The 15140-nt window shown below is 49.0% G+C and overlaps 1 protein-coding gene across 1 annotated transcript in view; it reads left to right on the top strand.

Annotated features, from left to right (window-relative positions):
* The window catches only part of LOC120053424 (uveal autoantigen with coiled-coil domains and ankyrin repeats-like), a 51376-nt gene that overhangs the window by 30558 nt on the left and 5678 nt on the right, over positions 1 to 15140 (top strand). The window contains exon 2 of the mRNA XM_039000553.1: positions 6802 to 6932. Within this exon, the coding sequence (XP_038856481.1) occupies positions 6802 to 6932 (131 nt within the window). The remainder of the gene's footprint in view (positions 1 to 6801; positions 6933 to 15140) is intronic.

Raw genomic sequence — 15140 nt, 5'->3', positions numbered from 1 at the left:
ATCACAGCTCATCTAAAGAGTTGAAAAACCCTTTGATGTAACATACCCAGGCCTTCTTATAACATTGTGTGCATTCATACAGTCCCTCCGTCCTGTGTCTGACTCTCATGTCATCTCTCCAAGTACATCACCTCCCTCCTAAACCATCTCTCAATCTTATAGTTTTCACTATTTCATGGAAATTTGCTAGGCTGTCATTGCCTGTCTTTCCTGGCCAAGTAGCAAACATCCCTTTGGTGATCACATGATTCAGTGACCAAGTCCTCTATTGGACAGTGGTAATATGTTGTAGAGGGCGTAGTGTAAGATGGAGGGGGTCAGTGCAGAAAGCTGATCCCTGATCTCTTGCCCAGGGCCCTGCTGTCAGAAGTGGGGGGAAATAGCCAGGGGAAGCCTGGGGGGTCAAACGTCACATCCAGGACTGTGCCCCAGCCAGCAGCTGGCCAGACGCAGCTCCATTTGGGCGCCGTAGAGGGGAAGAGGTTTCAGTGGCCAGCAGGGAACTGTGGCATCTCCTCTTTACCTGTGGGACCCCCTAACACTCAGTCACTAATGGGCTCTCCAGCCCCTCTTCAATATCGCCAAAGTCAAAACACATCTTTATGAGGTCATCAACCATCTGGCGAGGTATTCTTTTGTACAGACTAGATGCAAAACTGTGAAACTGACTTGTGTGACAAAGAATGCCCCTTGTATTCCATGGTCTTTCCCCTTGGTGCTCTACAGAAGAAAGACAGTGGTGGTCCACTTGGAGCCTGAAAGATGGGAACATTTGTATGTAGGCTAATCTCTGGTTGTTGAAGGGGTTAAACTGCTTGGATTTAGGCTAATCTCTGGTTGTTGAAGGGGTTAAACTGCTTGGATATAGGCTAATCTCTGGTTGTTGAAGGGGTTAAACTGCTTGGATGTAGGCTAATCTCTGGTTGTTGAAGGGGTTAAACTGCTTGGATATAGGCTAATCTCTGGTTGTTGAAGGGGTTAAACTGCTTGGATGTATGCTAATCTCTGGTTGTTGAAGGGGTTAAACTGCTTGAAAACCAGACAGTATTGGGTTGTCATCCTGCAACATCCCAACCATAACTATAACCTAAGTAACATGACTTTTGTTTTAGTGATGGTGAAGAGGACACAGTGTACACCTGACCTGTCTGACCCCCTCTCCCTGTCTCTTCGGTTACGGGGTGAGAGTAGGGCAGAATGGGGAGGGTTGGGCCTCTTTAGCCTTCACTCACCACAGGGGGGTGTTTCCTGCCTGTCTGAGACGGTCACCTCTCTGCCCAGCGAGAGTGTCCTGTCTGAGAACACAAATACTCGCATCTTTCATAGCGAGCTATCGAGGGACTGAGGGGAGGGACACAGTATAGGCAGGTTGGCCACCAGGCAGACAGTCAGAATAGTAACTAGCCCTATCTATCAGCAATCAAAAGCTGTATCCCACCTAGACATGACCAGGCAGGTTGGCCACCAGGCAGACAGTCAGAATAGTGACTAGCCCTATCTATCAGCAATCAAAAGCTGTATCTCGCAATGGAATGCTGTATCTCGCAATTTCTTGGCTTGCAATGTGTCACAACTTCAGTAAAGAAAGAACTATCAGTGAATAGGCTAGGATATTGAGATGAGGGAGATGCAACACTTGTCTGTCACACAGTATCTTGCCCTGTGTGTGTGTTGGCTTCATGCTGGTCACAGCGTGGTAGCCAGGGCACCAACAGTTGAGCCTCGCGCTTCAAAGCTCTTAGTTGTTACTTTTTGCATCTACGTAAAAAAATAAACAGTTTTTCGGTTCAATTTCGTTGAACCGTTTTAACGTTCACACCCCCTACTTTTAGCTCAGGTCGTCAGTGGTACATCACTCCCTGCTAATTAACGCATCAATTTACCATAACGACAGACACCTAATATTCCCCTCTGGCCTCTCTGTTTTCCTCCCTTTCTCTCTCTCTCCCCACGGTGTCAGTCAGCCTGTAAATAATCTGACCATTACACCGTCGCCCAGCGCCCCCCTAATCACCAGTCAGTCTGTTGCCCTGTGTCTCTAAAATATAATGGCTGTTCACCGCGTTAATGGCTAACACTGACGACCCCACAATGGTGAGGAGGGGGGCTAAGAGGCCACAGCTGCTACTGCTAACAGAGGCTCTACGTTTCTCTCCCTCGGGCCCCCGGGCTTAACCGTGTGTGCGTTCGTGTGCACTTTCCAAGAACTCAACAATGTCTCTCCTTGAATCAACAACAGCAGTTTTTCAATCAGTGGTTATCAGTCAGTTTATGGCAGCCATTTTTAATTTACACCGTTCTGACCAGAGTGTTTCTGTCTCAGAGCTGTGACCGAGCAGAATGCTTTTTGATGTCCACTCATTAACAGGATATCCTTCCATTGCTAGCTCGGACTGGGATTGTTTTCTTGGGCACCTCACGACCTGGGTAAACAGTCTGGTTGGCAAAGTGTCTGGCACTTAGTTAGTTTTGTTCAGTGTTAGTCTTAGTTTCCTCCCTGAGTCCCCGCCTCTCTCGTCCACTACAGCATGAGTCAGTCTCTCTGCCTGTACTACACTGTAGCTAGGAGCTCTAACTGCTATCTGAGCTTGTCTTCAGTAAGTTAGGACTATCACCAGCTCTCCTAGCCGTAGTCTGGGGCTTCTTCTGTCAGTGAATACTGCCTCACTATATCAGCCCTGGTGAGACATTCAGATGGTATGTAGGCTCTGTTTGTGTCTGTAATGATGAATGGAAGATCTATAAGACACTGGGACAGGGCGGTGTCTGTTACCATGGTGCCTCCTGCTGCTGTTTCATATCTGTGTTGAGGGATATTGGCACTAGGTGTCAGGACCTTGTATCTCTCCTTCTCTCTCCCTCTTACGCTCCGTCTCCCTCGCTTTGTCTCTCTTCTCTCCCTCCCTCTCCCTCCTGTCTCATTAAAGATGTCTGTTATCCCATCACTGCCAGGGGGTGTTGTGCCCTTAGTGTTGTCAACCTGTCTGTGGCTTGGCCCGAGGACACCCAGCAGTAAAGTCCTGGCTCCACTTCACTGCCTGACGCCCTGACCTCCTTCTCTTGGCTCCTCTCACTCACACATGGTGACAGGGGGAGAGAGAGGGAGAGAAAGGCTGGGTATTTACTGCTGGTCATTTAATCTGTCAGTACATTACAGGGCGTTAGCTAAGAGGAACATGGATATGATGTGGGAGTTGGGATGAGCTACGGCCTGCCGATACGGACAGTCGGGGACTTGTGACCTAGGGAAGATGTGATGGAGAATCACAGTGGACTAGAACGTTCACCGGCTCCTTCGTAGCCTGCACATAGCCTAATAGTGCCACAAGTTGGTGCATGTTCTTAGATTAATTAACATTAACGCGTCCATTTGAAATAAAAACCAAGTAAATCCATCAATCAATGAGATTACATTTACTTGAAAATTGCATTGTTATTTTACAATTCACTCCCTAAAGCTTAAAAATGATTATCCAGCTCTTGTCTTACAAGCACTATATTGAGAGCAGATTTATTCGCTACCCCATGAAGTCATGTTCAACACTATACGTGGTGTTCTAAACCCGACTCGTGTATCCAGTCCAAACAAAACAACCCAGGACACACCCATATAGATATTTAGGTGTGAGGGCCACTGCACTCACAGTTTGTCAACCCAGGTTCCATTTTGGTGCCTTTGTCTCCATGCAGGCCCCAGCAGTTTTAGTAAGAAGACACCCAGTCCTTCATATGACGTGTCATGTAGACGGGCCTTTCCGCATGTTTGCGGAATATCACGGCCACTCTGCTAACGCCAGTCTGGCAGCGTGTCGTAACCCGAGCCCCCTCCGAGCTGACGCAGTGTGTGTAAATTAAACGCGTCGCCCTCCTTTCTCTCTCTCTCTCTCTCTCTTCAGACCTCGTTCTTTTTCACCTCGCAAATAATAAAAGTTGACGTATTCCCTTGTTAATAGACGGCCCAGTGCGATGTTTACCACCAAGGTAGTAATGCCAGTTGGGGTGGAGGGTTTAAGGGGAGCCTGCAATCCCAGACAGCTGATTTGTAAAAGACTGTGACACCTAATCCTGCTACCGTGTGGTGGGATCAGCACCTCTGCGCACACACACACACACACACACACACACACACACACACACACACACACACACACACACACACACACACACACACACACACACACACACACACACACACACACACACACACACACATACAGACTGAGTATATAGACTGTTTTAACAAGGTCCCTGAACGTCGGGGCACCTCAAGGGTCCGTGCCAGGGCCTGCTCCAATGTGCAACAATAATCCCCTTCTCCACATCATAGGTTAATATTGTGGGATGTGGGATAACGGTGGGGATGCTAACAGCAAGGCTCCTCCTTGGCTGGCCTTGTTTCAGTCGGGGTGTTGCTGTGTAGGATGGACAGGACACCGACACTAATACTCTCAGAGCAGGCATGCTCACAATGTATTCTTAGCCCCTGTCTTCCTATCAGTCATTGGAGAAAGGTTGGAGGGTAACAAATAAAGAGGTAACCTGTCTGCTGGTGCTGTCTGCACTAGCCGCTGTTTACCACAGGAGCCGGGGATACTTTTAGAACCTGAGAGCGAGAGCGAGAGAGCACTCCCATATTTACACCTTGGGGGCTGGCCGACCTTGCCATTTGGCTGAGTAGAAGACGCTGTACACCCCAGACTGAAAGAGAGACCAAGAGAGGAACTCCTACTGCACAAAAACTAGCTGACAGTCTGCTAAGAGAAGACTGTATAGAAAAGGAGAGGAGACTGGAGGGGAGACGAGACTGGACTGGACTGGAGAGGAGACTGGACTGGAGAGGAGACTGGACTGGAGAGGAGACTGGACTGGAGAGGAGACTGGACAGGAGGGGAGAGGAGACTGGACAGGAGGGGAGAGGAGACTGGACAGGAGGGGAGAGGAGACTGGACAGGAGGGGAGAGGAGACTGGACAGGAGGGGAGAGGAGACTGGACAAGAGGGGAGAGGAGACTGGAGAGGAGACAAGAAGAACATCTAAGAGAGAGAAGCAGAATACAAAGTGAAGGAAAGTAGAGAGTAGTAAAAGAGAGATAAAGAGAGCCAGGCTGTAGCCGAGAGGCTGTTCCCCAGAGGAGGAGCTGCAGTAGCTGGCCGGGGCTGGTCCCAGGGCTGGCAGGGCTGGTCCCACTGCTCCTCCATCCCCACCTCCTCCTTTTTCTATTTCTTCTCCTACCCTGTGCTGTGCACAGTGTGGTGATGAACTCACAGACAGAGCCTGGGAGTGCCATTTTGTTATTTTTTTAGGAACTTCTCCGTAACGCTTCGAGACCGAGAGGTTCAGGCAGCAACAGCAGGCGACGTCGCTGGAGCGCTCTGAAAGACGACCCACCAAAGGGACGCTCTGTCTGTCCGCTCACTCAACTCACACTGGCTGGCAGAGTGCCTGAACAGCACTTCCCAGAAGGGGAAAACTTTTGTTTTTGTTTGTCGTTCTACCGGAACAGTGGCGGCGTTCGCAGCGGCACTCTGCAAGGACCAGTCCCCCTCTCTCAACATGAGTCGCTGGCTGAAATGCACCTCCATGTACTTTGTAGGTATTCTGCTTGTTCTTTTAGAGAGTAAGGCCATTTCTAATGACACTTGTTAAAAGTATCCTGAGGCCATTGGGACCTAGCTACTGGGGTTGGGTTAGGACCTAGCTACTGGGGTTGGGTTAGGACCTAGCCACTGGGGTTGGGTTAGGACCTAGCTACTGGGATTGGGTTAGGACCTAGCTACTGGGGTTGGGTTAGGACCTAGCTACTGGGGTTGGGTTAGGACCTAGCTACTGGGGTTGGGTTAGGACCTAGCTACTGGGGTTGGGTTAGGACCTAGCTACTGGGGTTGGGTTAGGACCTAGCTACTGGGGTTGGGTTAGGACCTAGCTACTGGGGTTGGGTTAGGACCTAGCTACTGGGGTTGGGTTAGGACCTAGCCACTGTGGTTCCTGAATACTGAGTAGGCATGGGGTTGAAACAGCAGGAAGGATTGAGCTGTGACTTACAGCTTCTTCTTCTCTCACTAACCTGAAGGAACTCTGTGAATCTGCCCTGCATTCCCCAGGAGAATTCCTTCATCAACCCAGAGGCACAGTGGCCTGTTTTAACTCGTTATCAAGTTCCATTCTTTACGTTTTTAGTTTTGAACTTGCATTCTGATAATACTGATATGTATTAGGTACATGTTGACACTTAATGTTGGAGGGAGACAAATTGCATGCAAAATAGGCCTATCTATGTGGAATATATATATATATCTCTGCCAGCCAGTGTGAGTTGAGTGAGCGGACAGACAGAGCGTCCCGATTCAGTTTGGTGGGTTTGTTTTTTTACAAATTCCTTTGTGACGTGTGTTTACGTGTTGTTGTATCCAGGAACAGGCAGAGAACTGTCCTTTCTCGTTCTCTATGCAGGCTTTAGCCACAGCTTTCTGTTTTCTTGGATCCCTCTACTCCAGTGCCTGTGTTCTGTCCAAGAGGGGTCCTTTCTTGCAGAAGAACTAGCGGTTCCCATGCTCTGTGTCCAGGCACTCTCAGAAATGCTTTGCTTCAGATTGGAACCGCACAATCTTGGCATAAATCATTGAGGCTAACCTCAATCCAGTCTATAGTCCCTCTGAGAATTCTAAAAGTTATGTTTGAAATGTTGATCTGTCCAGACTCCTTGGATGATAACAAAGTGATGACTGTGGTGAGAATGCGTTTCCCTGACCCGTATGTTGTGAAGGCGAGGTATCTGTGTTGACGTTGTGCCCTCTCTCCCAGAACACAGACTGGAACAAGTATGACGACCGGCTGATGAAGGCGGTGGAACGGGGCGAGGTGGACAAGGTGGCGGCCGTGCTCAGCAAGAAGGGCATCATCCCCACTAAGCTGGACATGGAGGGACGATCCGCGTGAGTAACGTGTGCTCACACAAACACTGCATCCAGGCATGAACACATGCTTATACGTGTATACAGAACCCTACAGATACACACCGTCCCACTCCCACAGGAACATATGGACCAGTAAGCACTACACTATCCCACACAATCATTTATCTCAACCAATAGCACGAAATGTCTGGCAATGCAAACTGTCTCTCATTCCAAGCATAGTAAATAGTACTACATTTACATTACATTTAAGTCATTTAGCAGACGCTCTTATCCAGAGCGACTTACAAATTACAAATACTAGTCTCCTTCAAACTGCTAGGAATGCCAACATACTTGTCTGGTTCAATTATTAACTTCTAACAGTTGAAAACAGAGCTGAGAACTGTTGTAGTACTAGATAATGTTATTCAGCATATGGTCAGATGCTGACCGCTCCCCTGTCTCCGCTCTCCTCTCCCCTCTCTCCGCTCCCCTGTCTCCGCTCTCCTCTCCCCTCTCTCCGCTCCCCTGTCTCCGCTCTCCTCTCCCCTCTCTCCGCTCCCCTGTCTCCGCTCTCCTCTCCCTTCGCTCTCCACTCCCCTCTCCCCACACTCCTCTCTTCGCTCCCCCCTTTCACGTCTCCCTTCTCACCCCTCTCCCACCCTATTCTGAGATCATAGATGTCAGTTGTCCTCCATGCCAGTCCCCATGTTGGGGAGGCTTGTGAAGCCACATTCAACACCAAGTCTCCCCTCTGTATAGCTAGATACACACACATCCAGTCGACTGTGCCAGTAGAGAGTTCAGAGAACTCTGTGGTAAACTGTATGTCACACACTGCTTGATCTTACTGGCCTGGAGCGGCTGTCACTCTGGCCAGGAAGTGGCTCAGAGCAAACAGATTTGAGCCACAGTTGATGTTTATGATATAAAATGACAGTTGGGGAACATGCTGTAATTCAAGGGTCAGGTTGTCAGAGTAAACTAGTATTTGATCTAGAATGGTGGGTGGATGAACTCAGGGTTTGGCCAGTATTTTAGGATTTAAAACGCTGGGGCCTTTTTTAGGATAGTTCTTTTTGGATGGCTCACCACCGGCAATATTGGATCGGTTATGTGTCCTCTAAGAATGTCACCCATCCACCACTGGAAGGTCTATATAAAAGCTGTTAAGTCAGACTTGTTTTCCTGCCTGACGTAAATGTAACCAGGTTCCAACGCTGGTGTTTTAGGTAGCTAGTCCCCCTCGGCTTAATTCCAGCTATGTGAAGTAGTCGCCTATCTCTGATCCATGCTTCAGGTTCATTTTGAGCCCCGGCTTTGTTGCAACCTCGATGGAGAGAACAGGAGATTCCAGGAGCTGTGGGGCTGAGTATTTTCAGTAGTGTACGAAATTCTCCCACACCAGTGTCTGTGACACACTTGTGCACACTCACTCGCGCGCACACACGTTCACTTGCGCACGTACACACGGACACACCAAGGAGAGAAGGGCTTGTCTCATAATAAGGTGCTGGAATTTCTCAGGGCTAAATCAAGTGCGTCTGGCTGTCGTGGAAGACGCCACCCTGCATTACAGCGAGGAACTGGAGCTTGTTGTACTAAGCACTGTCCTGACACACGATGCTCACTGGTCACCTTCAATGTTGTTGGCTTAAAGACGACCATGGCGAGGACAGAACCAGTTCTGTGTCAAACTGCGTCCATCACATAAACTGGAGCATAAGGAACCCCAGCTCATGGGTCTCAACCATCTGTTGATTCAGCTTAGCCTTAGTTCTAATGTATAACCTGGGCCATACATAACATCCTAATATATAACCTGGGCCATACATAACATCCTAATATATAACCTGGGCCATACATAACATCCTAATATATAACCTGGGCCATACATAACATCCTAATGTATAACCTGGGCCATACATAACATCCTCATGTATAACCTGGGCCATACATAACATCCTAATATATAACCTGGGCCATACATAACATCCTAATATAAAACCTGGGCCATACATAACATCCTAATACACTGCTCAAAAAAATAAAGGGAACACTTAAACAACACAATGTAACTCCAAGTCAATCACACTTCTGTGAAATCAAACTGTCCACTTAGGAAGCAACACTGATTGACAATAAATTTCACATGCTGTTGTGCAAATGGAATAGACAAAAGGTGGAAATTATAGGCAATTAGCAAGACACCCCCAAAAAAGGAGTGATTCTGCAGGTGGTGACCACAGACCACTTCTCATTTCCTATGCTTCCTGGCTGATGTTTTGGTCACTTTTGAATGCTGGCGGTGCTCTCACTCTAGTGGTAGCATGAGACGGAGTCTACAACCCACACAAGTGGCTCAGGTAGTGCAGTTCATCCAGGATGGCACATCAATGCGAGCTGTGGCAAAAAGGTTTGCTGTGTCTGTCAGCGTAGTGTCCAGAGCATGGAGGCGCTACCAGGAGACAGGCCAGTACATCAGGAGACGTGGAGGAGGCCGTAGGAGGGCAACAACCCAGCAGCAGGACCGCTACCTCCGCCTTTGTGCAAGGAGGTGCACTGCCAGAGCCCTGCAAAATGACCTCCAGCAGGCCACAAATGTGCATGTGTCAGCATATGGTCTCACAAGGGGTCTGAGGATCTCATCTCGGTACCTATTGGCAGTCAGGCTACCTCTGGCGAGCACATGGAGGGCTGTGCGGCCCCACAAAGAAATGCCACCCCACACCATGACTGACCCATCGCCAAACCGGTCATGCTGGAGGATGTTGCAGGCAGCAGAACGTTCTCCACGGCGTCTCCAGACTCTGTCACGTCTGTCACATGTGCTCATGTGCTCAGTGTGAACCTGCTTTCATCTGTGAAGAGCACAGGGCGCCAGTGGCGAATTTGCCAATCTTGGTGTTCTCTGGCATATGCCAAACGTCCTGCACGGTGCTGGGCTGTGAGCACAACCCCCACCTGTGGACGTCGGGCCCTCATACCACCCTCATGGAGTCTGTTTCTGACCGTTTGAGCAGACACATGCACATTTGTGGCCTGCTGGAGGTCATTTTGCAGGGCTCTGGCAGTGCACCTCCTTGCACAAAGGCGGAGGTAGCGGTCCTGCTGCTGGGTTGTTGCCCTCCTACGGCCTCCTCCACGTCTCCTGATGTACTGGCCTGTCTCCTGGTAGCGCCTCCATGCTCTGGACACTACGCTGACAGACACAGCAAACCTTTTTGCCACAGCTCGCATTGATGTGCCATCCTGGATGAACTGCACTACCTGAGCCACTTGTGTGGGTTGTAGACTCCGTCTCATGCTACCACTAGAGTGAGAGCACCGCCAGCATTCAAAAGTGACCAAAACATCAGCCAGGAAGCATAGGAAATGAGAAGTGGTCTGTGGTCACCACCTGCAGAATCACTCCTTTTTTGGGGGTGTCTTGCTAATTGCCTATAATTTCCACCTTTTGTCTATTCCATTTGCACAACAGCATGTGAAATTTATTGTCAATCAGTGTTGCTTCCTAAGTGGACAGTTTGATTTCACAGAAGTGTGATTGACTTGGAGTTACATTGTGTTGTTTAAGTGTTCCCTTTATTTTTTTGAGCAGTGTATATAACCTGGGCCATACATAACATCCTCATGTATAACCTGGGCCATACATAACATCCTCATGTATAACCTGGGCCATACATAACATCCTCATGTATAACCTGGGCCATACATAACATCCTAATATATAACCTGGGCCATACATAACATCCTCATGTATAACCTGGGCCATACATAACATTTACGTTTTAGTAATTTAACAGACGCTCTTATCCAGAGCGACTTACAGGAGCAATTAGGGCTAAGTGCCTTGCTCAAGGGCATATTGACAGATTTCTTTCACCTAGTCAACTCGGGGGTTCGAACCAGCAACCTTTCGGTTACTGGCCCAACACTTTTAACCCTAATAACGTCAAAATATATGACCTGGGCCACACAACATACCATCCTCATGTGTGGTCCCTTCTGTCTCCAGACAGACCTCAAACCCACTGGAGGACGATGATGGACAGTAATCATGGTCTGCCTGTTCTGCCCTATGGGGAGGTTTAATTACTGGGTATAATCCCTCATCTTTAATTTAGTGTGTTTTTATAATCCCTGATGTGTAATTTAGTTTCCTGGATTAGGCTCCCCAGTGTTGATCTAATGATATCACCTCTAACGAGTGTGCAGAGATCCACAGCTGAACAGTGTGGCTGTATCTCCACATTGCACACGCTCATGATGTAGGCTAGCCTTAACTACTGCCCCTGATGAGGCGGGCTAGCCTAGCCTTAACTACTGCCCCTGATGAGGCGGGCTAGCCTAGCCTTAACTACTGCCCCTGATGAGGCGGGCTAGCCTAGCCTTAACTTAAGTGTGCAGAGATCCACAGCTGAACAGTGTGGCTGTATCTCCACATTGCACACGCTCATGATGTAGGCTAGCCTTAACTACTGCCCCTGATGAGGCGGGCTAGCCTAGCCTTAACTACTGCCCCTGATGAGGCGGGCTAGCCTAGCCTTAACTACTGCCCCTGATGAAGCCGGCCAGCCTTAACTACTGCCCCTGATGATGCGGGCTAGCCTAGCCTTAACTACTGCCCCTGATGAAGCGGGCCAGCCTTAACTACTGCCCCTGATGAGGCGGGCTAGCCTAGTCTTAACTACTGGCCCTGATGAAGCGGGCTAGCCTAGCCTTAACTACTGCCCCTGATGAAGCGGGCCAGCCTTAACTACTGCCCCTGATGAAGCGGGCTAGCCTAGCCTTAACTACTGCCCCTGATGAAGCGGGCTAGCCTAGCCTTAACTACTGCCCCTGATGAGGTGGGCTAGCCTTAACTACTGCCCCTGATGAGGCGGGCTAGCCTAGCCTTAACTACTGCCCCTGATGAGGCGGGCTAGCCTAGTCTTAACTACTGCCCCTGATGAAGCGGGCCAGCCTAGCCTTAACTACTGCCCCTGATGAAGCGAGCCAGCCTAGCCTTAACTACTGCCCCTGATGAAGCGGGCTAGCCTAGCCTTAACTACTGCCCCTGATGAAGCGGGCTAGCCTAGCCTTAACTACTGCCCCTGATGAAGCGAGCTAGCCTAGCCTTAGAGCTGGGGATATTGATTTCCGTAGTTTTATATATCATTGGGCAGTGTTTCTCAATCCATTCCTGAACGGTCTCATGGTGTGTGCGTTTGTTCTAGCCCAGCGCTAACACAACTGATTTCAACTAGTCACCTAATCACCAACACCTTGATTAGGCTTCATTAAATCAGCTGGGCTAAAACTAAAATGTGCAGGAATGGATATAGAAACAGGTCCTATACCAGCCCACATGATCCTCTCTACTCTGTCCGTCTCGGGATAAACACAGCCTCCATATCCTGTGTAGACTGGACGGACGGAGCTGAAAGACACTCAAGGAGCCGTCTGGTGCCAAGATGAAATGACATGTCTGTGCTCTCGTTAATGACCCAGTGCCTGGTGACTCACACGGAGTTAATGTCCCCCCCCCCCCCCACACATACACACACGGGCCGTTTTCTCTCAGATCAAATCTAAACCCGTGTAATTACTCTGGACAAAGGGATAGTGAAAGAGAGAGAGAGGGACAGCTAAAAGGAAGAGAGTGAGGAAGGAAGAGGAGGAAGAGAGTGAGACCTGTCATTATATCTATCCAAACAAAAAGCTATTCTCACCTTGTGATGTCACATTTCCACCGCAGGTCAAATTGACGGTCAGAGCCTCCATTAAAACTACATCTTCTTCTTCTGTGCTTTTGTGAGTTTCTATTATTTAATTTCCCGTGCCATTTCTCCCGTCAGACTGGTTTGGCACTTGGCACCTTTCATGTCATTATGTTTAAGTCTGCAGTTATCTTCGTCTTGACCCCCTTCACCCTCCTCCTCCAGTCCACATACAGAAAATGTCAGCCTGTCAGTTATACTTTGAACAATCCCAGAATCCCAGATGGGTTTGAATAGGTCATTATACACACTGCTTAATGTGAGGAGGATTGAAACAATTGAAGCCCTGTCTTACTTGAGCAACACTCAGAGGAGAGTTCTAGAAGGCCAGTTACACAAGCAGTGATCATGCAAGTCAAAGTGTATACAGTAGGCAATAGAGGCTATGTGGAACTGTGTTACAGCCATTCTATGATCTGCTTTTGCAAGTTCAAACGTGTACAAAGTTATACATTTTATTTTTGGCATGTATCACGTCTCACACGTCCACCTAATGCAAAACCACCATACAGTACATACTGAAACCTCTTCTCGCCATGCAGTACATACTGAAACCTCTTCTCGCCATGCAGCACATACTGAAACCTCTTCTCGCCATGCAGCACATACTGAAACCTCTTCTCGCCATGCAGCACATACTGAAACCTCTTCTCGCCATGCAGCACATACTGAAACCTCTTCTCGCCATGCAGCACATACTGAAACCTCTTCTCGCCATGCAGCACATACTGAAACCTCTTCTCGCCATGCAGCACATACTGAAACCTCTTCTCGCCATGCAGCACATACTGAAACCTCTTCTCGCCATGCAGCACATACTGAAACCTCTTCTCGCCATGCAGCACATACTGAAACCTCTTCTCGCCATGCAGCACATACTGAAACCTCTTCTCGCCATGCAGCACATACTGAAACCTCTTCTCGCCATGCAGCACATACTGAAACCTCTTCTCGCCATGCAGCACATACTGAAACCTCTTCTCGCCATGCAGCACATACTGAAACCTCTTCTCGCCATGCAGCACATACTGAAACCTCTTCTCGCCATACAGCACATACTGAAACCTCTTCTCGCCATGCAGCACATACTGAAACCTCTTCTCGCCATGCAGCACATACTGAAACCTCTTCTCGCCATGCAGCACATACTGAAACCTCTTCTCGCCATGCAGCACATACTGAAACCTCTTCTCGCCATGCAGCACATACTGAAACCTCTTCTCGCCATGCAGTACATACTGAAGCTTCTGATTCTCAAAGACCAAAACACTGCCCTCCCAAAGCATCACTTCTAGATCCCAATAGCATTGTTGTAACATGGCAACAGTTTAGTTATTCAAACAGATTCCTGAATCCATTTGTCCAACAAGACTAATGTTGTGCTTAGTTGGCGTGTCACCGGTTATCCACAGCGCTGCAGGCATATGGCTTACATGCCCCAGGGTCAAGGTCTCCGGCTGCAGACTGAGTTTCTCAAGCACCATCAACGCAGCTTTTAATAACAGCGCCTGAAACGAGGTGTCAGGCCGCCTGTCTCCTTGGAGGATCTTTCAAGGTTAATGCATCAACAAGTTGCGGGCCGTGGGGCATATTGGTTTACAAACAGATGTATTTCCCGTATGTGTGGGGCCGGGGCATGGCTGGGGAAACTGACGGATGTGGGTCAGGAAGAGGGACAAGGTCGATGTGTTGAGTGGCTAACAAGTGACCAACTAATCCAGGGTTTAGGTTGTTCAAACAAACCCAGGGATGTTAAGGGGAATATTTGTTGAAGAATTAAGTGACAAAGATGGAGGACCATAAAAGAAAGGGGAGGGAAAACGGGAGAAAAGAGGGTCAGGGAGTAAACGGGAGAAAAGAGGGTCAGGGAGTAAACGGGAGAAAAGAGGGTCAGGGAGTAAACGGGAGAAAAGAGGGTCAGGGAGTAAACGGGTGAAAGAGGGTCAGGGAGTAAACGGGTGAAAGAGGGTCAGGGAGTAAACGGGTGAAAGAGGGTCAGGGAGTAAACGGGAGAAAAGAGGGTCAGGGAGTAAACGGGAGAAAAGAGGGTCAGGGAGTAAACGGGAGAAAAGAGGGTCAGGGAGTAAACGGGAGAAAAGAGGGTCAGGGAGTAAACGGGTGAAAGAGGGTCAGGGAGTAAACGGGAGAAAAGAGGGTCAGGGAGTAAACGGGAGAAAAGAGGGTCAGGGAGTAAACGGGAGAAAAGAGGGTCAGGGAGTAAACGGGAGAAGAGAGGGTCAGGGAGTAAACGGGAGAAGAGAGGGTCAGGGAGTAAACGGGAGAAGAGAGGGTCAGGGAGTAAACGGGAGAAGAGAGGGGTCAGGGAGTAAACGGGCAGAAGAGAGGGTCAGGGAGTAAACGGCAGAAAGAGAGGGTCAGGGAGTAAACGGCAGAAGAGAGGGTCAGGGAGTAAACGGGAGAAGAGAGGGTCAGGGAGTAAACGGGAGAAGAGAGGGTCAGGGAGTAAACGGGAGAAGAGAGG

This window comes from Salvelinus namaycush, chromosome 1, assembly GCF_016432855.1.
Source record: "Salvelinus namaycush isolate Seneca chromosome 1, SaNama_1.0, whole genome shotgun sequence".
NCBI lineage: Eukaryota > Metazoa > Chordata > Actinopteri > Salmoniformes > Salmonidae > Salvelinus > Salvelinus namaycush.
The sequence above is the reverse complement of the archived record's forward strand: the minus strand, read 5'-3'. Positions and strand labels throughout refer to the sequence as shown.